The 24,430-nt window shown below is 42.1% G+C and overlaps 8 protein-coding genes across 8 annotated transcripts; all 8 read left to right on the top strand.

Annotated features, from left to right (window-relative positions):
• Window positions 1-578: 578 nt before the first annotated feature.
• LSM04_003355 (uncharacterized protein) lies at window positions 579-3,620 on the top strand (the record flags this gene model as incomplete). The annotated part of the gene is made up of 1 exon (XM_067337695.1): window positions 579-3,620. One exon carries the CDS (start codon window positions 579-581, stop codon window positions 3,618-3,620), a length of 3,042 nt encoding a protein of 1,013 aa, XP_067192861.1.
• Window positions 3,621-4,059: 439 nt separating this feature from the next.
• LSM04_008108 (uncharacterized protein) lies at window positions 4,060-4,668 on the top strand (the record flags this gene model as incomplete). Its single annotated transcript, XM_067337694.1, has 1 exon — window positions 4,060-4,668. The coding sequence occupies one exon, from the start codon at window positions 4,060-4,062 to the stop codon at window positions 4,666-4,668; it is 609 nt and encodes a 202-aa protein (XP_067192952.1).
• Window positions 4,669-5,230: 562 nt separating this feature from the next.
• On the top strand, window positions 5,231-8,596 carry LSM04_004757 (ATPase; the record flags this gene model as incomplete). The annotated part of the gene is made up of 1 exon (XM_067337693.1): window positions 5,231-8,596. The coding sequence occupies one exon, from the start codon at window positions 5,231-5,233 to the stop codon at window positions 8,594-8,596; it is 3,366 nt and encodes a 1,121-aa protein (XP_067192887.1).
• Window positions 8,597-9,016: 420 nt separating this feature from the next.
• On the top strand, window positions 9,017-11,461 carry LSM04_005320 (uncharacterized protein; the record flags this gene model as incomplete). The annotated part of the gene is made up of 1 exon (XM_067337692.1): window positions 9,017-11,461. One exon carries the CDS (start codon window positions 9,017-9,019, stop codon window positions 11,459-11,461), a length of 2,445 nt encoding a protein of 814 aa, XP_067192899.1.
• A 683-nt stretch (window positions 11,462-12,144) lies between these two features.
• On the top strand, window positions 12,145-14,415 carry LSM04_001528 (uncharacterized protein; the record flags this gene model as incomplete). Its single annotated transcript, XM_067337691.1, has 1 exon — window positions 12,145-14,415. One exon carries the CDS (start codon window positions 12,145-12,147, stop codon window positions 14,413-14,415), a length of 2,271 nt encoding a protein of 756 aa, XP_067192826.1.
• A 951-nt stretch (window positions 14,416-15,366) lies between these two features.
• Window positions 15,367-16,296, top strand: LSM04_007383 (uncharacterized protein; the record flags this gene model as incomplete). Its single annotated transcript, XM_067337688.1, has 1 exon — window positions 15,367-16,296. One exon carries the CDS (start codon window positions 15,367-15,369, stop codon window positions 16,294-16,296), a length of 930 nt encoding a protein of 309 aa, XP_067192936.1.
• A 1,239-nt stretch (window positions 16,297-17,535) lies between these two features.
• On the top strand, window positions 17,536-20,094 carry LSM04_000784 (uncharacterized protein; the record flags this gene model as incomplete). The annotated part of the gene is made up of 1 exon (XM_067337687.1): window positions 17,536-20,094. One exon carries the CDS (start codon window positions 17,536-17,538, stop codon window positions 20,092-20,094), a length of 2,559 nt encoding a protein of 852 aa, XP_067192816.1.
• Window positions 20,095-21,258: 1,164 nt separating this feature from the next.
• Window positions 21,259-24,123, top strand: LSM04_000753 (Protein kinase domain; the record flags this gene model as incomplete). The annotated part of the gene is made up of 1 exon (XM_067337686.1): window positions 21,259-24,123. The coding sequence occupies one exon, from the start codon at window positions 21,259-21,261 to the stop codon at window positions 24,121-24,123; it is 2,865 nt and encodes a 954-aa protein (XP_067192814.1).
• Window positions 24,124-24,430: the final 307 nt, after the last annotated feature.

Genomic DNA, 24,430 nt, shown 5'->3' with positions numbered 1-24,430 from the left:
TTTTTCATTCATTCACCTTTTTTTTTTAGATTACAACTATGTTGGATTCCTTTTTTTCCCTTTGTACAGTACATCCACTGATTATGCTCTGTTTTAGGGTTAGTGGTGATACGGGTTCCTACGGCTGCTAATATTGCTGTTTATACGTTTTTTTTTGTTATTATTTAGGATTCTTCTGCTTTACTGGAGAGTTTTTGGAAACATTGTATATTCCCTTTTTCTCTTTTTTTTTCTGTATTTACTTCTTTATGATCATATATAATACATTTATGGACTCTGGGGACTATAAAAATAGCAGCAGGAGCACTGGTAAAAGGCAACTGGGGAACAAGAACAGAAGTATAACACAAACTCTAACTTCACACATATACATAGAGAAATAAGAAGGAAGTATACATATAAACATACATATATACAGACCTGGGAGTATTGTGAGTAACACGAGGAGAGTGCGTGAAGTCTAATATACATATATTTCGCTCACATTTCCTCTGTTTCTGCTTAAGCATACCGCGTAACATTTCTACGTACTTTTCAGAGGACGGAAACAAACAAACAAACAAACAAACAAACAAACAATGAGCTCATACTGCGAGGTATGTCGGTCCCTCTTTGACGTGCCACACCATCATTATTATTATGGTGATGATGATCGTCGGATTATCCACGGGAGTTTCCCTATAGAAAATGTATACGGAGTGACATCTCCACATCATTCAAACACTCGTTTTGGATCCCCAGTTTCAGCATCAGCATCGGGAGTAAACTCGCATTACGGTGGTGGTGGCAGTCGTCATAATAGCCCCGGAGTGACCTCAGCAAGACAACGGAGAAACAGCACCAGTAGTGGCGGGGTTCAAGAACAACAAAAACAGCAACAATGGTCTACTCAACATCGAACACCATCACCAGCATCGCATGCCTCTGTGGGTGTTGTGCAGGATAATCCATCATTGCGAGGAACATCTTCAACACCAGTACAAATAAGAGTATCAACGGGAACGGGAGCTGAACGTGAGACAGTAAACTCACTGCTACGCATGCATCCTAGAGCTCGTGCTAGTGCGCTGGTGCGTACACCCAGTTATCGTGGTTCTTGTAGTGGTTCCAGCAGCATCCGTAGACGAAGAAAACGAAGAATACAATTCCGCCGTGGACGTGTGGGTAGCGGAGGAAGTAGTACACGTCATGTTAGTGATAGTGTACGTTCATTAGAGACAGGAGGGGCCTTGCGTGGACGTATGACACAAAGTTCAGATCGTCTGCAGGATACACTGGATCGTATTCGTGAGGCCATACGTCGTGATAACCATGCTGCAGCTCTTGCAGCCTCCAATACCCCTTTAGCTGAAACCACAGGGATGAATACAACTTCTAGTCCTACTATTAATGTAGACCGTTTTGATAATGATGAGAATACGGCAGATAGATTATTTCTAGATTCGCTGCGCGGAGGAGGCAGCGGTATTTATGAGGCGTTATCGCAGCATGACATATTCGCTCCTGTAGAAACTATGGGAATGACAACAGCACCAGTAATAGAGGAAGAAGAGGAAAGAGGAGAAACGAGAAAGAGGATGACTGCAAGTGAGAACCCTTCTGGTGCAGCTGGGATGCTTCCGTGGCAGAGTGGCTCAAGTTCTGTAATGGGAGAGAGTGTTCCACATGCAATGTTCATGGAGCCGTCTAACACCACACAAAGAATTTCAGGTAATAATAATAATAATAATAATAATAATAATAATAATAATAATAATAATAATAATAATAATAATAATAATAATAATAATAATAATAATAATAATAATAATAATAATAATAATAATAGTAATAGTGGTGTCAGTAATAATAATAGCAGTAATAACAGTAGTAGTGATATTACCAGCAGTGATAGTAGAAACAACAGTGACAGCACTACTACTGCTAGTGGTAGTAGTACTGGCAACAATGGAAGGGAAGTTACCTTGTCTTCTTCAATTCTGCTTTCACACCAAGAGAGTGGGAGACGACGACGACCGCCTCGCTTACCATACACAACTACAACTTCTTTGATATCTCCTGAGATCGGTGAGGCACCCAACGAGCCGGTTCTATCTACTACTACTGATGCTGCTGCTGCTGCTGCTGCTCTTGTTGGTTCTACCACTCCCTCCACTAGGAATAGGAGATCACAACGTAACGCCTCCGTATTACCTGTGGAAGGTGCACCAGAGTCCCCCTCAACTGTTGCTACTTCTTCTAATATAACTCACAGGGGACGTATCACTCCAAGTCGACGTCGAAGTGATAATGCACTAGAAAATATTGAAAAACTTCGAGAGGGTTTTGTGGAACTCTGTGGAGCCGTACGGGAGGATTTACATGCATTGCATTCTCGTGTTGACAAGCTACACAAGCAACAGAAGGAGCAGAAAAAACAGCAACAACAACAACGAAATCTGCTGGATGCTGTGTTGACAGGTTTATCACAGCCGCAAATATCTAGAACACAACAGAGTACGGAGACTGGAGGAATACAATCATCCATAGCGTACGATAGGTTACTAGCAGAGGTGAAACAGTACGTTATGTCAACTGTGCATCAAGTGTTACAACAACAACAACAACAACAACAGCAACAACAACAGCAACAACAACAACAACAACAACAACAACAACAACAACAACAGCAGCAACAACAACAACAACAACAACAACAACAAAGGGAGCGTACTGTAAATGCACACGAATTTGGTGTTCCTACAGGTGAATCTATACCTTTTCCCTCTTCAACATTGCCAGTCTCACCGCCTCCATGGAGCACTTCGCCCGAAAATGCGTTAAACAGTTACTCATCAGCGACATTTCATGCTCATGTGCGGCTCGCCGTACGGTCTGTGCTATCAGAAGAAGAATTCTCTCGTGATGCAAGAAATTTGCGTCTGGAGCAGCAGGAGCAGCGGCGAAGTATGAGAGCATTGAGACGGGAATGGAGACATAATTTTTCTTCTTTGGATCAACGAATTAATGTGCTTGCTGATACTCTTGGGTCAGTCCAACTTGATGTGGAAGAGTTGCGATTACTGTTTGTTGTTCCACCCACAGTACCACGCTCCTCTAAAACAACCGCAGGAGCAACAACAACAACAACAACAACAGCCGCTGCCGTTAGACAATATTCCGTTCTTCCACAGGATCGGGAAAGTTCAGACCCTCTTGTCTTTCCTCATACGTCAGGTGTACCCCACACCGCCGCTGAGGTATGGGGAACCGAACAACAACAAAAACGAGAGCAAAAAGAACCAGAACATCTATATCAGACGGGTGATGATCGTCTGCTTCGCCATGTGGAGTTTCTAATCTCAGACGCGGAGGAACGCTGTTTGCGGCAAGTGCAGGCGGAGATAATGCAACCAATGCTTGATCACGTGCGACGACTAATGGGCTCACATCAGTCGATGATTGATACAGTTGTGGAAAGTCGATGTTCACAGTTGGACACAGCCATGCAGCGTGAACGCCACGGTGTGGAGTTGCAGTTGGCAGATGTACGTTCGCGTATGAGTTCCCTACGCAGTGATCTACATCGTGCAATGCGAGACCTTAGTGAGAACCTTAATGTGGCGTGCCCAGGACTGTGAACTGGCTTTCTCTCTCTCTTTTCTTTTTTTTTCCTTTCTCTTTCTCCTTCTCTCTCTTTTATATATCTCTCTCTCTCTGGTGTTGCTGCGGCCAATTCCATACATACATACGTCCCGTATTCATATTTTTTTCTCTGTGTGAGGATGCGTGCCTTTTTTTTCCTTTTTTCTCTTTGAGAGATGATAGATCCATCCATGCTTTGTGGCTACGTGTATTGGAAGCTTTCTTTTTCTTTTTTTAAGCTATCAAAAGGCCTCATTCGTGTGCCTCTCACACTCCTCCTCACTTTTTGGTTTGTTTTTTCTCCACCATAAGCATATCTGCCTTTATTTATTTTTATTTTCCTTCTCGCCATCCCACTCTTTCCTGTTTCTTTTTTTCTTTTTCTTTCTTTCTTCTATCTTTCCCCACCCCATAGACTCCACAGCGAGTCCCCTGATGATCTCTGCTGTCGCTAGATTTGCTGCATTGACGGCTCGCGGAGCACCACACATGCGTGTAAGAAGTGGAATAATTGTTGGAATGTGCCGCCGTCCTGCCGTTACATCCTTCGCAGTGAATTCCCACTCTCCCGCTCCTCTACTCGTTATGCAGAGGCGACAGCAGGGGGCCTTATCAAAGTTACTTCACGAAAGCAGTGATCCGTATCTACTGCCTATACAGGAAATGGATATACCACGCATTGCCGCCATTGTCCTCACAAGAGAGGGAAAAGAACTGCACCACCTCTTTGATGGACTCATCGCCGTAAATGTCACTCTTGGCGCCCAAGTGCGGAGTGGGGCGGTGACGCAAGAAGAACTCGATGCGGCGTTTTCTGTTTACACAGAGGTATTGCGTCACGCACCAACAACAATATCTTCTCCTTGCGATAAGGAAGTTCTTGATAATAATAGTAATAATATAAATAATAATAATAGTGCGGCTGTTCATCATGGTGTTGTCGAGAGACGTGTTCCAGAAGATGTTTGGAAATCGGAGTGGGAGGCACTGGTAGAGGAGTTTCTTGTTATATTTCGTGCATCAGGTGACACACGGCTTTCTTAGCCCCTTTCTTTTCTTTTTATTTTTCACTTTTCTTTGTGCTGTTTGTTGGGTTGATCTCTTGTTGAAACTTTCTTTGTTTTTCGTTGCTCTTATTATTGTTGTTAATAACCCTTGTTGCGTACGTACATTTGGGTAAATTTATCACATTCTTCAGTTCACATGATATTCTTATTTCCATGTTTGTGTTTTTCTCTCTTCTAATCTTAGAGAAGTTGTGTGTTTGTGTGTGTTTGTTAGACGGTGTCTCTATTTATTTATTTTATTTCATTTCTTTTATTCTTTTTTCTCTGTGCTTGTGGGTTTCTTTGCTTGTTGGATTCTCAGGCGCTATACACTACACTACACCAAACTGACAGCTGCAGTGGCTGGGGGATAGCGCAGGGAATCACATTACAAGGCTTGTTTAAAAGAAAAAAAAAAGGACCAGAAAAGCAAGAGAAAATCAAGAGAAGAAGAAGAACAACAACAAAAACATAAAAAAAAGACAAAACAATAAAAAAAGATCAGAAACGTGCAGTCCTCAAAGTTAAAATAAACCAGCAGAAAGTGAAGCCTTCGTGTGATGTCCAAACAGCAATGGGAGGATGATGAGGCAATTTGGAGGGCCGCAGAGCGTGAGGCGAATAACAACAAGAATAATAATAGCAATAATAACAACTACTACAATGAGGAAGAAGAAGAGGATGAGGAGTTGTTGAGAAACGTGCCGTGCGCCAACGATGCGGTTTCATTTGTTCCACCCACAGCCGACAGCTATAGTTCCTCACCTACACCAGCAGCAATAACCAATAAAGCGTCAAGATCAATATCAACAACAACGATGGAGATATCTAAAGGTATCTGTACTCTTCCTCCTCTCTCTCAGACGTGTTTTATGATGCGTGGGGACAATGGTGTAGTGCGTTGGCTCACGGCATCGGGATTAGATAAACGTCAAGTCTTGCGGAAACGTGGGAGAGAAGAAACTGGGATGAACATAGCGGAGTATCCACACCAACAAGAAGAAATAGCAGAAGAGGATGGTGATGGTAATGATAATGGAGAAGGAGAGGAAGAAGAATTGTTGAGTGTTGCACAGGAGTTGAGCCGACGGCGGACTGGTACTGGACTCGGCTATGTGAGTGTTCCCGCTTTATTGCAGCAGATTTACGAAGGAACAGCAGATAGTCATAGAAAGAGTCAGATCCTAACAGACGAGAAGAATAAACAACAACAACAGCAGCAGGAAAAGAAGAATAGCCGAGGGGACGATACACTGTGGGTTATTAAGTATAGTCCCAAACGGTTCCGTGATCTTCTTAGCGATGATTCCACTAACCTAAAACTGCTGCAATGGATGAAGAGTTGGGATGCCTATATCTTCGACGATAATACTACAAATGATGGTAGTAGTACGGATGTTACTACGAATATTGTTTCTACGGGATTCGTCTCTGCTCCTAAACGACCTGAAGAACGATTGGCAGTTCTAGTGGGTCCACCTGGTGTGGGAAAGACGACTCTAGCACATGTACTTGCTGTACATTGCGGGTATGAACCAATTGAAATAAACGCCAGTGTGGATCGCACAACATCGGCGTTGGAGAATGCTATTCAACTTGCTGTAGCACCCGCAAAACCAAGACGTCGTGTACATCCTTTTTCTTCTTCTGCGAATAAGACAACACTCGCGGCGTCATCATCATTACTATCATCATCATCAACCACAACAAGAACACGAGAAGAAGAAGAAGGAAGAGGAGGAGGTATTTCACTTGTAGAGATGATACTGAGACCCAAATGTCTTATCATTGATGAGATGGATGGTATTGCTGCTAACGTCGCTGCTTTTCTTTTAAAGCAGGATATTCACTGTCCTGTATTTTGTCTCTGCAATGATTACTACACACCTTCCCTGCGGCCTCTGCGACGACAGTGTCAACACGTATACCATTTCCAACCTATCCGTCCACAGAGGTTGTTATCCAGACTTGGTGAGATTGTACAACGTGAGGGATTAAACGTGAGTTCAACGGCACTTGCGGAGTTAGTGCAATCTAGTAACGGTGATGTACGATGTTGCCTCAACACTCTGCAGTTTCTGTATCGTCATACATCACCGGGAATGACAACGATGATGCATGCGATGCAAGGAAAAGACACGGAACTAGGATTATGGGAGACATGGAGAACGGTTTTTGTGCGACAGGATCGCAGTAAATACATTCAAATGCTTCGTAAGGAGTACGGTGTGGATTACGAGGCGACTGTGATGGCAGGCATTCAACAACACACCACAACAGCAAAGAAAGCTATAATGGAGAATAGTGAGAAGAATCCACAACAACAAAAACCAGAAGAAAATGAATATGTCACACAAGGGTTTCGAGTGGATCCGGGTTATATTTATGTTTCTCGTGCAGTACAGCAGTGTGCGGAGTCACGTACACTTCTAGATGGTCTACAGGAGTATTATTTACAACGACCTTATGCCGATTACTCACTACAACGCACTAGTGCCATGGCGGATGCCTTTTCATTTCATGACTATCTCTCTACATGTGCCTACCAAAACGCCACCGCCAGTGCGACACTCATACCATTTGTAGATCAGTACGCCTATACAACCGCCAGTGCGTGTTTCTCATGTTGTGGTAGTACTTCTGCCCGTACGGCGGCCCCGCTGGGTTTTCCGCGGGAGTCCCACACGGCCATACGACAAGAGACGGAATCTGCATCTATTGCACGTACACTACGTGATGGTTGTCGTGGTCCACTCGCCGCACATTTATGTTCAATCGCCGTTCTCGCCCAGGAAGTGGCCCCGTTATTGTTGAGGTGTTTATGTAATGCCTCACTGCGCACTCCGGCGCATTCTATTGCCTCACTCAACGCATTAAACCGCGAGGATCAGTTCTTACTGCAGGCCTCCATTGCACGTCATGCGGAGTATGGACTCACGTACGCCCGCTCATCATTCCACTTGGCAGAAACAGGAGCGGCAACAACAACGACATCATCCTTACCATCATCATCAGCTTTAACTACGTTATCATTCCCTGGAGGAGGAGGAGCAGCAGCAGAGGAAGATGTAGATGTAGGTAATAACGGAGTTGTGGATGAACATTGGGAGTTGACACCACCTATTCATCGTATTGGGTGTGTCTCTCTACATACAATACATAGAAAACATACAAAACGAGTTGGATTTGCTTTGGGAGCTCAGTCCAATAGTGGGTTTGCTGCTTCATCATCTTTTGCTTCCCCAACGGCGTCAACATCGATAATGGTTTTGCGAATGAAGGAGGAGATGAAACAACTTATGGTGGGAGAAATCCAGCGGTACATCATACAGAAAAAGGCAGCACACTCCACCATAACGGCAGCGAGGAGGAGCACTGATAACAATAACATCAATAACCGTATGAATAACAAGAATGAGGGGATTTTGGCAGCGTTGGGCGGAAAGAAAGTAGATGAAAGTGGACTGCCAGCAGCAGGACGTAAACGTGAGCGGGAAGGAGATGAAATACTGGAAAATGAAGGCAATAAGGTGAAAGAGAGCGTAGTGAGCTTAGAGAACAAGGGTACAACAAATATGAGTCACCCTATATCTCATCTTGAACCAAATATAACGTCTAACAACTCTATTCTACCCAAGTCAACTGTATCATCTTCATCTGCTCCTAGTAATATTACTAATATTACTAATACTACTGGGAAATCAAAGCCGAGTGGAAAGCGGGATTTCTTTGGACGTCTTATTCCTGAAAGCTCAACCAAAACAACATTATCGAGTAGTAGTCGACGTCCTGCGGTTGGAACAGCAGCAGTAACGGCAGGAGGGATTGTGACAGGAAGGACGGCGGCCAAACTGACGGTACAATACACATACCATGATGGATGCACAAATGCTGTAAGAATTCCTGCCTCCTTTGAGGATTTCTAAGGAGCAGAGAAAAAAAAAGAAAGAAAAAGAAAATGTGACAAGAGAGGTACGACCGCAACAAGCTGGCCTTTGCTTTTCTTTTTTTTTGTTGCCAAACACACACACACTCTTTCTTTCTTTCTTTCAGTATATATTAATAATATAGATCACATTCTTTTTGATTGCTGCTCTGCCCTCAATTCCACTGGTAGAAGCAGCAACAGCGGCAGTACCGGCATCCTTCGTAGGGGTACGAAGGGAAAAGAAAAGGAAACGAAAAACAAACATTATCCCATTGTTAGTTTATTTTTTCTACTCATTTTTTTTTTCTGCGTTTTCTAACTTCCTTTTTCTTTTTTCTGCTTCTCTATTTTGATACTATATTCACTTTTGCACCATTTTTTTTTGTTTTGTGTGGTTTCTCTTTCTTGGATAGTGCATATGGAGTCTCCCACTGGGTCTAGCCCGCGTATCAGCAGTGCTGCTGCTGTAGAGATAAGAGGAACGTCCTCCGCATCAACAGTATTGGGAAATACACCTCCAGTAACAACAACAACAACAACAACAACGTCATCATCACCACCCGCGTCTGATCCCAGACAACAGTATCAACGACAAGGATATCCAGAATCTCGGAATGCCACAATGTTACCGAATTACAGAACGAATACCCACCAAAGTCAACAACAACAACAACAACAACAACAACAACAATACCATCATCATAATAGTAATAATATGAGTACCTGTAGTAGCAGTAATGATGCCAGTCTTCCACGTCCGCTTTACCCTGAAAATGCTGCTGAGCTACCGGAGGAGGTTTTGTCGTACTTTGAACACTGGGCCTCACCAACGGAAGTACTGCAGCTTCGCTCTATGTGTACAGACATTGTGAATTTATATAAGAATAAGGAAATGAGTCTCCGTCGTGAGTTGGAGGAACTAAGAAAAGAACGGGAACTACTGATGCGTGAGGCACAGGATACAAAGAAACTTCGTCAATTGTACAAGGCAGCCACTGTGGAGTATGAAAAATCACAACAAGAGCGAAATCAATGGGAGGAGGAACGTGAGATAATGCGATTAAAACTACAAAGACTGAGTGTGGATAATCAGCGACTACATCAGGCTGTTGGAAAAGGCGGAGGACGTACTTCTACTTTACAACTAGCACGTGTAGGTGTACCGCCTATTCTGAGATCTCCTGGTACTATAGCTACGGCTACTGGGGCTGTTGCTTTCAGTAATACAACCGTACCAACAACAGGATCGACGATAGCAACACCGTCACCCACTTCAAGTTCGACAGCGCGGCACATGCATGAGCAACGCATTGCCAACCAACAACAACAATATCAACAACAGAAACAAAAGCAACATAATCAGCAGCAGCCACGACAAACAGATTTCGAGAGTGGTAGTGGTATCGATAGCGGTATCAATCCCAATCCCTCTCATAGTGGCACTAATAATAACAACAATAACACCAGTAATAGTAGTACAGAGGGTGATTATTATTACTATTATAACAACAATAACAACCATAGCAGCAGTAGTATAGGCAGCATCAGCATCAGCATGAGTCAAAAACGCTCAGAAGCGCTGCGTGAACAACTGCGACTGGTTGAAGAACTCCACCGCCGTTCCATGGAGTATGATGAGTTATCCAGTCGCTTTCGCTTTGCCCAGACAGTGTGGGATATGACCGCCACCCGCAGTGAACACCGCCTGCTGCAACTCACCGCCGCTAATGAGACACTGCGGGCACAACTCCGTCAAGCACGTGCCGCGGCAGAAGATGCGACAGGACTTCATCATACTGTTAGTGCACAATTAGAGGAGTGTCGAGTGGCCGCCGATAATGCCGTGAATGCCTTACAAACCGCAAACAACAGTGAACACACACGTGTGGAGGAGGAACGCCGGCATACGCAGGAGTGTATGGTCGCACTGAAAGCCACACACGCAGAGGAAATGGCACAGTTGCAGCGGCAATTGCAATCAACACTAAATGATGTGGCCCACACACGTGAGAGTTTACTGGCAGCGCAGCAGAAACAACATGAACAGGCAGAGATACAGCGTCAAGCCCTCTTAACAGATGTGAGGGCGTTAGAGCAGAAGTGTGGAGAGGCACTGAATGCACAACAGGCAGCACAGGCAGCACTCGCAGAGGCGGTTTCGTCTTTTAAACAAAAAGAACAGCAATACGAGCGGGAAATACAACAACTGCGATTGGCGCAACAGAAGTGTGAGAAGGAAAAGGAGGAGGAAAGCACAACCATGCGGTCTCTGCGGGAGGAACATGCGAAACTCACAGAAAGACTAGAGAATACAGAGACAGAGCTACACACTTTGCGTAGTCGTCTTCGTAAGACATTAGAACAGTTGCAACAACAACAAGAAATAGAGGAGGAACTCACACTCACACGTATGCGTGCAGACGAGGCGGAGTTGGAAGTGCGAACACAGGAGTCCTATTACACAGAACAGATGCGTCTTCAACAAACAGCCCTTACAGATTTGCAAAAACAACGTGATGAGGAAGCACGACGATTTGGGCACATCATAGAGCGACTGCAGCGACGGTGTGCGGCTAGTAAAATACGTCTCGCCGCTGCTGTGAAGGGTATCACACAATCTGAGACTGGAACAACAACGAGGAGAAAGACGAGAAAAACAACAACAGAAAAAGAAGAAGGGGAAGAGAAGGTGTCTTGTGCACCTGGTGAAGAGCAGAAGGAAAAAGAAAAGGGAAAGAGAATGACACAAGGTGGGGAGTCCAATAGAAATAATGGGGCAGATGCGGTGGCATTGCTGCAGCAATCAGCCGATCTCGCGGCTACATTGGCTCGCACCATACACCGAGAAGCCTTTGCAACATAGAATGAGAATGATGGGGAACTCTACAGAGTTTATATTGTTCATATAAATACATCCATACATGTCGATTTCCATAGAAAGATGCTAAAAAATAGAGAAGAAAATCTTTTGAATGGGTTAGTTAGTTAGTGAGTGATTGATTGAATGGAGAGAAAAGAGGATTATTACGAAATCTCTGTGTGAGAACAAATGGTTACCAGTCCCATGTTTTATGCTACTAGTAGGACTATTACTACTATTAGTATTCTTGTTCTTGCTGTTGTTTATTAATATTATTATTGTAGTTATATTTGATTTTTTTTCACCCCTCCGCGTTTTTTTTTCGATGTCATTACTCCATTTCTTCTCCCCTCCTTTTCTTCCACTGTTTCTGCAGTATTTTAGTGGAAAACATGACCTAGGGAATCGGATCAACACCCTATTCATATATATATATATATATATATATATATGAATATTGATTTATTTTGTGAAAAAGACTCTATGGGGGTAGATGTTCTGGAAAGCAATCACTAATATAATTCATTATTCTTGTTTTTTTTATCCCATTCTTATACCTCTCTTTTGCTTCATCCCTCTCCTTTCTCTTTCTCTTTCTTTTTTTTTCCCGCCAAGAGGAAAATTGCTATTTATCCTTTGGTGTTGCTTCTTGGTTTCTTTACCGTATTTCTCCACAGACGAGAGAAATGGGCTGTAGTCAGGCGAAGCTCCGAAAAGGATCACCACAATTACCACAACAACGTAGTGGGCAACAAGCTGTTCAACGGGTGCAGTCGAAAAGAGAAAAACTACAACAACAACAACAACTACAACAAACACGCCAACAACAACAACAACAACAACAACAACAAGTACCACCACGATCACACCAACGACAACAACAATCTCCCTTTCAACCTCAGTTGCAGAAACAACAACAACGTCATAATCAGCAGCAGCAACATCAACGAGAAGAAGAGAATCAACTGAATGCCTCACAAGTAGTTGGGGCTTCCAACATAAATGAGTACCGCAGTCTTGACGCTGTGGGGCATAACTACTCCGTTAGGGAAGGCCACACCACCGCCGATAGTTCAATTGGACCACTGCCGCGATTTAACGAAAGACACACGCGAACGGCGGGAGCCTCACATATGACATCGCCGACGTCCTCATCGTTTTCAGCATTAGTGGTATCCACATCCGTCTCTGCGAGTGCACCACCGCAAATGACAAACACCACAACGTCCCCAACAGCCGCCAACACACCGGCGGCGAGAGAAATTATACCAATACCACACATCCACCCGCTGCCACACCCACAACCCGCGTCATCGTCCACAATAAAAGTAAAAGAAACAACAACAACAACAGCAACCACGTCAGCAACAGCAATGGCAATGGCAATGGCAAGACGAACATCCGTAGCCCCAGCATCCGCGATAACAGGAACTACACCAATACAAACAGCAGCACCACCACTATCATCATCAACGGCAACACAAGCAGGAACAACAACAGCAACAACAACGGCTGTTACAGGCGTAGCGTCTCCAGGTCCATCGGTATTGGCAGCGATGGCACAATTCCGGGGTGATCGTCTCTCAACATCTGTTGGCAGTGATCCCATGGCATCGCCACGGCGGCAAAAGATGAATAATTCCCGCACGGACAATGATGATGCTGTCTCTGTTTGTGTCTCTAGCACAAGTGCCTCTTCATTGCAGTACTTTTTGCAAAGTCGTGCCAGCGGCACTGGTTTGGGTCTACACAACTCTTTACTAACTCCACGTTTGCGGCACGGGATGCTCTCCGTGACCATCTCACCCCTTTCTTCCACCTTTGTCACCCCACGAATGCCCAATGGGATGGCTCTCCCAATGACAGCAGCAAAAGCATCACCAATAGTAACACCACTAAAAGCAATAACAACAACAACAAGAACAAGGACGGGCAACACTACGACTGTAACAGCTGGAGCTGATGGGGCTCGTGCAGCTTCCCGTGCAGAAGGTTGCACTGCGGGAGTGCACGTTTCAGCTAGTAGGAGGGAATCATCTATTAGCAAGAACTCCACTCTTGGGGTGTCCGACAATAGTAATAGTGCGACGGTAGATTCCAATAAATCAAAAGATACACCAGAGAAAAAGAAAAGAGAGTGGGTTCCATTTTCACGAACGAACTCACGCCATAGCAGTCGAATTGATCTAAATAAGGAAGAAGCGAAAAATGTCTACAGTAACACCAGCAACGTCACTACTATCCTTACTGTTAATCCTACTCCCGTTAATAATAATAATAATAATAATAATAATCATAATAGTAATAATAATAATTGCAGTGAGAACGCAGTTGCTTTGGGTTCCAAGGGAGAATCCACACCAGCGAAAAAAGGAAAGGATTGGGTGCCCTTTTCACGTACCAATTCACGTTGCAGCATTCGAAGTAATATGCATAGAGATGCTTCAGCGGAAAGGATACACCGCTGCAGCTCCGTAGAAGTACATAACAAGAAGGAAAATCATATAGGCAGAAAGGAATTGATGCCATCTTCACAACCACGATCTCGCAGTGGCAGTATGGGGCGTATTGCGAATGCCACTACCGATACTACTACTGCCACTACTATAAGGGGCTGGACTAACACAGGAAGTCCACCGAAAGCATCTAATACCAGGCGAGGCATCACATCCACCCCTGAGCGAGAAGTAATAAAGAGGGCTCCAACTGATGTGTCTAGTTGTTCTGTCTCATCATCATCCACTTCCACTGTGTCATTTCATCAAGGAACGGGGAAGAATAGCGTCACTTGCGGTAATCGCAACAAGAACGGTGTTGTTGCACCAGTGAAGAGGGAAAGTGGAAATGGCGACTGTGGTCTCAACGGCTTGAATGAGGGCGGAGAGACGTCGGGGATCACGGTGCCTGCGATTGAGCGTTTTACAGATGCAATTCGAGGACTCCATGTTGATGCTTAGAGAGCGAGAACAACGATAACATGAAGAAGAGCGATGATAAAGAGAAGCATGTGTTCGTCATATTATATGTTGTACTAATGTAGTGTTGTTCGTCTTTTCTTTCGTTGTTACTCCATTGAACTACGTATGACTTGGTGATTTTACTTTTTTTTTCTGCTTTAGTTATTCCTCTTCGTTTTCTGTGTCCCTTATATTCAACAATTCTTCGTTTGAAAGGTACTTCATATTTCTGTTCTCTTTTTTTTGTTTTTGATTCTATTTACCCTTTTGCTTGGGCTAGTATAGCGGTTCTTGTTTTTTTCCCCCCTGTCCTCTATTTCATTTCTTTATTTCTTTTTTTCTTTACTATTTGACGTTTCTAATCACTGTGTTTTTTTTTCATGTTAAATTTTTTTTTCTTTTTTGTTCTTTTTTCCATGACCGAGCTGTACTTTTTTTTTCTGTGGGGTGTACGTTGACAATACAAGGGGAGGAATCTAGAGCAGATGTCCTCTGCAACTGCCACCTAGACAGGAACAGATCAAATCACAATTCACATATATATAATATATATATATATATATATATGCATTGCTCTTGTGATGTATATGAATAATATGCAGTGTTCACCCACATTGTATTCTTTCTATCATCACTCCATCATGTGTCTACCCGTCTCTATGGACGGATTACTATTAGTAATACTAATACCAATGTTTCTGTCTTTTTTTTCTTTACGTTCACATTTATTACTGTTATGCTTCTTTCTCTTTTTCCTTTAACCCTCTCAACAAAAAACAAAATAAGAAAAAAGAAACAATCATCTAGCTGAACACACTTTTACCTCCTCATACACACACAAACCCTACACATAAGGTGGACACCCCCCACCATCTTTAGACAACACAGGCCTTCAGATTCCTAATATATATATATATATATATATATATATTTCTCTTTTCTTCTTTCTTCATGCAGATGTACGATGAAGGACAGAGTGTGGTGGATAGCGAAAGTCTAACACCCACCGCTCGCAGTCCATCACTTTCGCGGCGCGATTCCATCATATCATCATCATCATTTTTGTCATCGTGTTCATTTGCCGCCGGTGCATTTCCGCCGCGATCTCTCGCAAGCAGTCGTCGTAATTCATACGCCACGAACATGTCCGCCGCGGCGGGTGGGGCGTGGGAGTCCCGCACAACGTCACCTCTTCCATCTGCACAACAAGCAGAAGAACAAGAAGAAGAAAGACATCTGCGGTGTGGGACACTTCCAATGTGCAGGGAATGGACATGTGATGATGTGCTGATGGAGTGTAATAGTGAAGGACGACGCTCAGGGAGTTGTTCGCGCTGCATTTCCCATTCCGCCTCCTTCAGTCTTGCCGTTGGCAGTGGTAGTAGTACTAGCAGGATTGGTAATACTATGGACACTCATATCGGTAATATGATGGATAATACGATTGGTACGACTATTGGGTGTAGTGCGGCTGGTATGACTCCGTTGAATTGGCAAATGTCATCTACGGCGGGTGGCGACTCTTCCTCTCGCGGGGCCACAGACTCACCGGTGCCACGTTATATGCAGGAATACACAATGGATCATCGTATATACACACAACAACAAAAACAACAACAGGAACAACAATTACTTCGTGTAAAGGCGTTAGCGGAGCGTATTACAGGAGAGGGTATGGCCTCAACGAGGGATATGTTGGTGTTGTCATCCCGTACTTTGACTGGTAATAGTAATAATAATAATTACAATAATACGATTGGTATGACGAGATATGATGAGGAGGAGTACATGCGTGATACATCGCCGCCAGTGCGGGAGCGTAGTATGGCGCCAACAGAAATTGTGGAAGAGCGGGCGAGACGGCAATTGCGGTTTGAGTAATAAAGAGATGTAAAAGGGAAAAAATAAAGGAAGAACCAATATATATATATAGGAGGAATTTAAGAAAGTGGGGCAGTATAGAAAAAAACAGAGGAGGGTAGAAAAGAGTGGCAGTATTTGAATACTAAAATAAATCAACGGAAAGAAAAAACAAACACACAAAAAATAAATGATAGACGATGAGAACACAGGCACACACATACACACACTTATATACATATATATATATATATATATATATATATACATTTCCGTATTATTACATGCGTGAACATTTCGCTCTGTGTATCCGTATACATGTGTGTGTGTTTTGTATTTGTGTGTATGTGGGTCTGGATGGTAGTTTTTTTTTATTTTTGCGTTCATACTAGATATATATATATATATGTATGCATATATACGTTTAGAAGGAAAGAAATAAAAAGTAAGGAAAAAGAGTTAGTGAGGACCACGCTAGATATGGTTTTAAGCATAATTGCTCTTATTATTGTTGTTGTTGTTGCTGTCCCTTATACCAGCTTGTCTTGAAGTCACAAGACTTGGAAGGATGTTTGAAAACGGAAGTGAAACTCAACACGTAGAAAAACAGAGGATCCATATACTCTCTTTTTTCTCTTTTTCTTTTTTTTATGGGTTATCACAGTTTTATTGGTTGTTTTATGCGCATGCATTGATATATTTATTTTATTTTTATACATAAATAACAGGAATGCCATATATATATATATATATATATATATATATATATATATATATATTTATTTATATATTGTTTATTTATGTCTTCTTACCTACTGCCTTCTTTTTCTTTCTGTTCTTCTTGTTTTATATTAAATATTTATGTTTCACAATGTTTGTATCAGCTGTTTTTCGTTCTTACAGTAAGGACAGTAAATAAAAAAGTTAGACGAGAAGAAGAAAAAGAATAATACTAGAGAACACCAAGGAAGACAAAAAAGAAAGGGTTTCCCATTATATTTACTGTGCACTTCACTAGAAAAGTAGAAGAACAAAAGAAAAGAGAGAAATAAACAGAAAAAAAAAACACGAGAAGGAAAAAGGAATTGCGGGGTTCATTTCCCTTTTCAACATTATTGTGACTCATCCCCAGAACAGAAGGCCGTTTCTTCTTGGATTAACCAACAGAGAGAGGAAAGGGTTAATAGTAATACGAAACATTATTATTATTGTTATTATAATTACTGTACTAAATACTCTATATTACTACTCGGAGAAAATATGAGTGGATCTGATGGTGGAAGCGCGGCCCTCGCGGCAACAACTGGATCGAAACTCTTAACCGATGCCAATAATAATAATAATAATAATAATAATAATAATAATACCAATTCTGTTTTAAATTCCACTACGGCAGAGTGTGAGTTGACGGCAACTGTACTGTTTGGTGCTACGGCAACAGATATGTCACCGCTGGCTAAGCGACCTGACGGATATGATTATAATTACGGTAAAGATAATAATTTCACCAATACGGAATCTCCATTACCGCTGCGGGTACCCACATCATCTCCTGTGGCTACATCTACTACTGTTAATACTACTGCTAATACTACTGCTATTAATAATAATAATAATAGTATTGTTAATAATAATAATAATAATAATAATAATAATAATAATAATAGTAATAATAATAATAATAATAATAATACTGATACACTGATGGGATGTGGTGAGGAGTGTTCTCTGCGGGAGGAAACAGTAATGGACGACAGCAGTACTCGACGATCTGCCGCACAGTCCATGTTGGGAACAGGCCTCAGTGATGTTTCTCTGCGTTGGGACAGCAGTGTAATGGGGCAGACAGTAATGCTGGGACAAAGTGCGATGCGGCAGATACACTCCATGTCACCCTCCATTGCTGATCCAATCCCAGTCAACACAACTCCAATAAGGAATAATAATAATAATAATAATAATAATAATAATAATAATAATAATAATAATAATAATAATAATAATAATAATAATAATAATAATAATAATAATAATAATAATACCGTCCATACACAAGAGGACTGTTCTAAAATCACAAGAGAGAATAAGGAGGAGAATAAGACAAGGAAGAGTAAAGAGGAGGAATCACTTGTGGCAGAACCTCCAACCAACACCGGAAAGGATAATAAAAGTCTATGGAAACGTGTACAACTTCTTTCACTTTCACCCAATAATAATAATAATAATAATAATAATAATAATAATAATAATAATAATAATAATAATAATAATAATGGAGGAAGTCCAGTCCCAGTGCCGCCTGTTAACACAACTCCTCTCTTATCACCACCCGAACGTGCCCGCAGTCCTTCACGACATCAGCGAATCTCCACAGCAAGCAATGCGGCTAATACGATGAGCACAGATGGTAGTCTATACAATTATATCGGACTTGCTGAGGACGGCAGGAATAACAGAAATAACCATAATGATAACAATAACATTTCCTGTACTTCTGCTATGCCGCAGCGAGAAGACAGTCCTTCACGACCCGCATCTTCTCTTCACTCCGCATCAGACGTCTCATGGCGGATGAATGTTTCACTCATGTCAGGCAGTATGTCGTTTCGTCCACCTGTGGGAAGTGTGAATCACGCAGATCTCCCAAAGGGTTGTCCACTCACACTTGACGGATCTCTTCAGCAGAGCGACACACCAAAGTCCTCAGCAACTAATGATAATACTAATAATAACACACCAAAAACACAAAAGCCAAAACCACGGTATTTAAATACGCAAGGTGTAATACCAACAGCTATTGTGGGATCTGCTGCTACCGCCTCCTCCTCCTTGCAATTCTCTACTACGTTCTGTGGACGACGATCAAGTATTACTGGTGGACTTCCACTCTCCCGCGGTGTGTTGGGCCACAGCAACAACAATGGGATTAACAACTCCACCACAACAACTACACCAACCAACACGAGCCATAGCGGCAGTTTATGGCGTTTGTCTGGGAATGGACAAGTTTTTTCAGACCCACATAACACCAATGCATTGACACGAGAAAAGGTGTCTACCACAGGGTTGCCTGACACAACTGTGTTTCAATCATGGTCTCCTCTTACCGTTGATCAAGAGACTATTACTACTACTACTACTAATAATAATAATACTAATACTGCTAATACTGCAACAGAGTGGGTACCACTGGGGCATTTCAATGATACCCCTTTGGCTGGCAGTGATATAAGCGACAGTATCAATCAAAAGAGTTTCAATGGTGATAATAATAATAATAATAATAATAATAATAATAATAATAATAATAATAATAATAATAATAATAATAATAATATTAATAATAATAATGAGGAAGAAAGAAGGAAGAGTGGAGCCCCTGCTCGCCCTGAGACAATGGATCTCGGTTTCAGTCTTAACGAGGACGGTGCTTTCTCGTTTCGCAGTGTGAATACAATGACCACGATGATGGAGGCCACACTTCTTGATATGCATTTTCAGGATGCCTCCATTTCTGTGGCGCCCACACCGCCGGCTTCTGAGGCTATTCGCACGAACAATAAGGCAGGAAAACAACAAGAAGAAGAAGAAGGGCAGTATTTAACGGGCGAAGCGAGAAACAATGAAAAAGAGGACTCACCAATCTCGGGAACATCTACAGATATGACTGGTCAAGCCGTCGGCAGCCTTCGTCAGCCTTCTCTGCGAAACCGATCACCTTCTCGACTGAATGAAGAGGGAATTGTCGCTGGTAAACAGATTACTACTACTACTATTAATACTGCTACTATTGTTGCTGCTGACCCTTCTTCTTCTTGAAATGCTGTGCGGACAATAGAGAAACTCATTGCCCAGTCATTGTGAGATAAATAGAGGGGGACTGACCCCTTTGACCCTAGTTGATCCCCCTTTATCTCTCTTGCTTTGTCTCTCTGTGAATCTGTGAGTGAGAATATTAACTGGGAGAAGAAGAGTGGCAATGCCGGAGGAGGGGGAAATGGTGAATGAAAAATGAAACTACAAACTATTCCTATTATTATTGTTATTATCACTGTTATTATAATCAGAAAGAGGAGGTTGGGGGACAACGAGAAAGAAAAAAAAAAACAATGTGAAAATAAGGGGAAAAAAGGAAACCTGTACGCTAGAGTTGTTTCTGCTTTTTGATTCTATCTTGTAGACAGAATAACCTTAAAAGAAATAAAGGGGAAAGATGCATTATCTTCCTTTAACTTCGCAATAGATACTGTAGAGATAAGACTGTATTTAACTAGACGAAAAATAGGAAAAAAATGGAACATAAATATCCCACATAGCGAAATATATATATATATATATATATATATATATATGATGTCCTTCTTGTATATTTTGTTTATATGATTTTGAGTAAGTTTGTATGCCTGTAATGCAATGTACGTATTTCCATTTTGTTTTGTCCCATTGCCATCACGCCTAACTAGATTTCGTTTAGGCCTTTGCTAGATTTTTGTACCACAAACTTTGACTTATAAGTTAATTCAGTCAATTTTGTTTTTGTATTTTATTTTATTTTTTATTATTTCATCATTTTATTTATTTATTTTTGTTTCTGTTCTTGTTGTGTTTTTCCACTTTTACATGGATGCCATTTGTTTTTTTCTTTTGTCCTGCATTACGTGAATCCTACTCTTACATATATACATTTTTTCTTTCTTTCCTTCTTTCTTTCTTATTATTATTATTATTATTATTATTATTATTATTATTATTATTATTATTATTATTATTATTATTATTATTATTATTCCTTATCCTAAAATAGCTCTCCGTTTCCCTTTGGGTAAACTGCGTTATCAACTGACAGGGCAGGGAGGTGGTAGGAACAACCACCACCACCACAACCACAAAAGAAGAAGACGCAGAAGAAGAACAAACAAAGAAAAAAAGAAAAAAAAAACAACAACCAGCACAACAAGGAAGAAGAAAACGAATAACAACAAAATGATAGGAGGGAAACCGGCAGTAGCGGCCAAACGCACATCCAGTACAAAGCGGGTTGTAACAGATGAGAAAAAAAAAGTAAGTACCACAAAGAAAGAAAGTAAATGCGCTGCAAATGTTTCACCAACGTTACCGAGTCCAGCTACCAAAACGACTCCATTAATATCTATGAATGCCACAGTAGTAGCTTCTACAAAACCACATCCCAAGTCAAGTCCGGCAAACGCTAAACCAGTTTCCGCAAAGAAATGCTCCACAGGGCAGAAGTTGAGTATAGCATCATCAGTCTCATTACCGTCAAATGAGTCAAAAAAGATGGCGGGAAAAGATGAAAAAAATTGTCATGGTAGTCTTACAGGAGGTACTACTACCACTACTAATACTACTAGGAATAATGTAGATGAAACAACAGTAGTAGAGGACTTGGAACGGACTGAGAATGCTGGAGGTTTTCTTCCAGTGCCTCTACGCAATCGTCAGTCGCAAAAGAAGACACCACCACATTTGCCCAAACAACCAAGAGAGTCAAAATTACGTGAACAGATACAACAGCTTCCCAGTATCGGTGGTGGAGGGTCTACAGCAGTACCAGTACGTGGAGTTGATAAACCTATAGTTGAGGATCTTGAGAAAGCGGATCATGTGCCGTTGTTGCCACTTCCCATGCGTGAACCACAACGGCCATCATCGATTGCGGGTGGAGGGAAACCGCAGGGCCGCTCAGGCAATTCTCTGCAGAGAAGTGAATCGGCCGGTCCAATGGGTTGTAAGAGCAACTCCAGCAGCTGCAGTTGTTGTAGCTATCGTAGCAATAGCAATAATAACAGTATTGCTAGCTGCAGCAAAAAGATGACCAACGGACGTCAAAAGAGTGTATCTACTGCAGCATCATACCGTGATGGCGATGATGGGGATGTTATTGTCGATGATGAGGTTGATGATGATGCGGACGAATATGAAATTAGCAGCGATTATGACGGAAGTGGTGAAGAGGATGATGAGGATGATGATGACGAGGAAGAAGAAGAAGATGAAGAAGAAGAAGAAGAGGAAGAAGAAGAAGATGATGATACAGAGGATGAGGATGAAACTGATAGAAGATCGCGGTCTCGTCTTACACGTCGTGTGATGGAGCAAATTACGGTTAAAGTCTCACGAGAAGGGGATCGTAATGTCAAGGTTATGTTCATTACGCAATCAACAAAATTCAAGGCCTTTGTAAAAGAAATCATGCGGCGTTTTTCATACTCCCACATCAGAGACTTTGATATGTACTGTATCGATGCTGCTGGTGATCATGTTGATATTGACGTCCCACAGGACTTTAAAAACCTCGTGCGGAATTTTCTCCAATCTCTACAGCAGGAACGCTCTAAGAGTAGTGGGGGAATACCACCAAAGTCACCGCCCTCTACTACACCTGTTCAGGCATCATCTGAGTCTGATGGAAAGGAAGGAAAACGACGTTTCTCTGCACGCGAGACGTTGTTGGGTAGCGCCTTGCCATCACGATCGGGTTCGCCCATGTATGCATCGCCACTTCTTAATGATGATGTAGACCGCAGCAGCAGTACGGTACTTCGATTGTATGTTCGCGATTCCTACAGAACACGGCAAAAGGAGGAAAAAATGCGTATCCAATACTCCCTTGTCCACAGTGATGCCTCAGGACAAATGCCATTGCAATGTCCATCCACATCCTCGCCTCCAGCCTTACCACGTGTGCACCAATCCTTCATTCCACCCGATTTAACATCCGTTGATAATGGAAGTGTGGGTCCAAGTGAGATGTTAATGCGAGACTGCAGTAATATTTCAGCACAGTTTAACCATACAGTGTGTGGTTTGGCGCAAACGATAGGCTTTCGTGAGGATGAGGAGGTGCAGTGGAGTAAAATGTGTCTTCTCGGTAAAGGTTCCTCCGGTGCCGTGTATGAGGGAATTACAAGTGAGGGAAAGATTATGGCAGTTAAAGTGCAGGAGATTCCACTTGACGAGGATGCAGAAGAAGTAAAAGTCATTCAACGGGAGATAAACCTCATGCGTTCGCTAAAGCATAAGAACATTGTTGCTTATTACGGTTGTCAAACAAAGATACTCCCAAGTGGGGCAAGAGAATTGGAGATATTTCTTGAACATTGCCATGGTGGAAGTCTCTCCCATCTACGACGTAAGTTTGAACGGGCAAAGGAACGTTTCTCTATTTCCCTCGTTCGCACATATGCACGACAGATATTAGAGGGATTGAATTATCTACACTCAATGAATGTTGTACACCGTGATTTAAAGAGCGATAATGTTCTCATCTCTGCCCTTGGCGAGGCGAAACTCGCCGACTTTGGCTGCAGCAAACGTATTGGTACAGCCACACTGCAGCAGGACAGTTGTGCAGATCGGGGGGCGGGGTATCAAACAATGGTGGGAACTCCACTCTTTATGGCACCAGAAGTACTCAACGGCACAGATGCTACCAATAATAATAATAATAATAATAATAATAATAATAATAATAACAGCAATGGCAATGCGAATAGGAATGGGGCAAACAACAACAACCATGGATATGGTAAACCGGCCGATATATGGGCTGTGGGTTGTCTGGTGCTCGAACTTCTTGGCCGACAGCCGTGGGCGCTTAAAGGCAACGCGAATGCCTTTCAAATTATGTATCACATATCCAAAAGCAAAACAATGCCAACAGGGGTACCGGAGAAGTGTCCGAAGAGTTTATACGGTTTTTTCGTAAGGTGTTTTGAGCGAAATCCGGCGCATCGGGCAACAGCCGAGGAGTTACTGCAGCATGAATGGATCACATGCTCGGATAATCAGTTGGAGGAGGTCTTGCCAGAAGAGGAATCATCATAATAATAAAGAGAGAGAAGGAGAAAAGAGGAGAAATATATATATATATATATATATAATAAGGATCCTCGTCTTTTTAACGTGGTGTACTACATTATAATTGGGTCGTTATGTATCTGCTTATATATATATATATATGTGTTGGTATATATATACATATACATATATCTCTTTTGGGAGAAAGAAAGAAGGAAAGAACGAAAGAAAGGTTAAAAAAAAGTAAGAGTGCGAAAAAGATAGGAATACAGCTACAAACACACAGTAGCTGCTGAAAAGAAGTGTAGAAGAGTAATTATAGAAAGGAGTAAAT

Source organism: Trypanosoma melophagium (genome assembly GCF_022059095.1).
Source record: "Trypanosoma melophagium isolate St. Kilda chromosome Unknown ctg19segment0, whole genome shotgun sequence".
Classification (NCBI taxonomy): domain Eukaryota; phylum Euglenozoa; class Kinetoplastea; order Trypanosomatida; family Trypanosomatidae; genus Trypanosoma; species Trypanosoma melophagium.
Note: the sequence above shows the minus strand (reverse complement) of the source record. Positions and strands in the feature narration are given on the sequence as shown.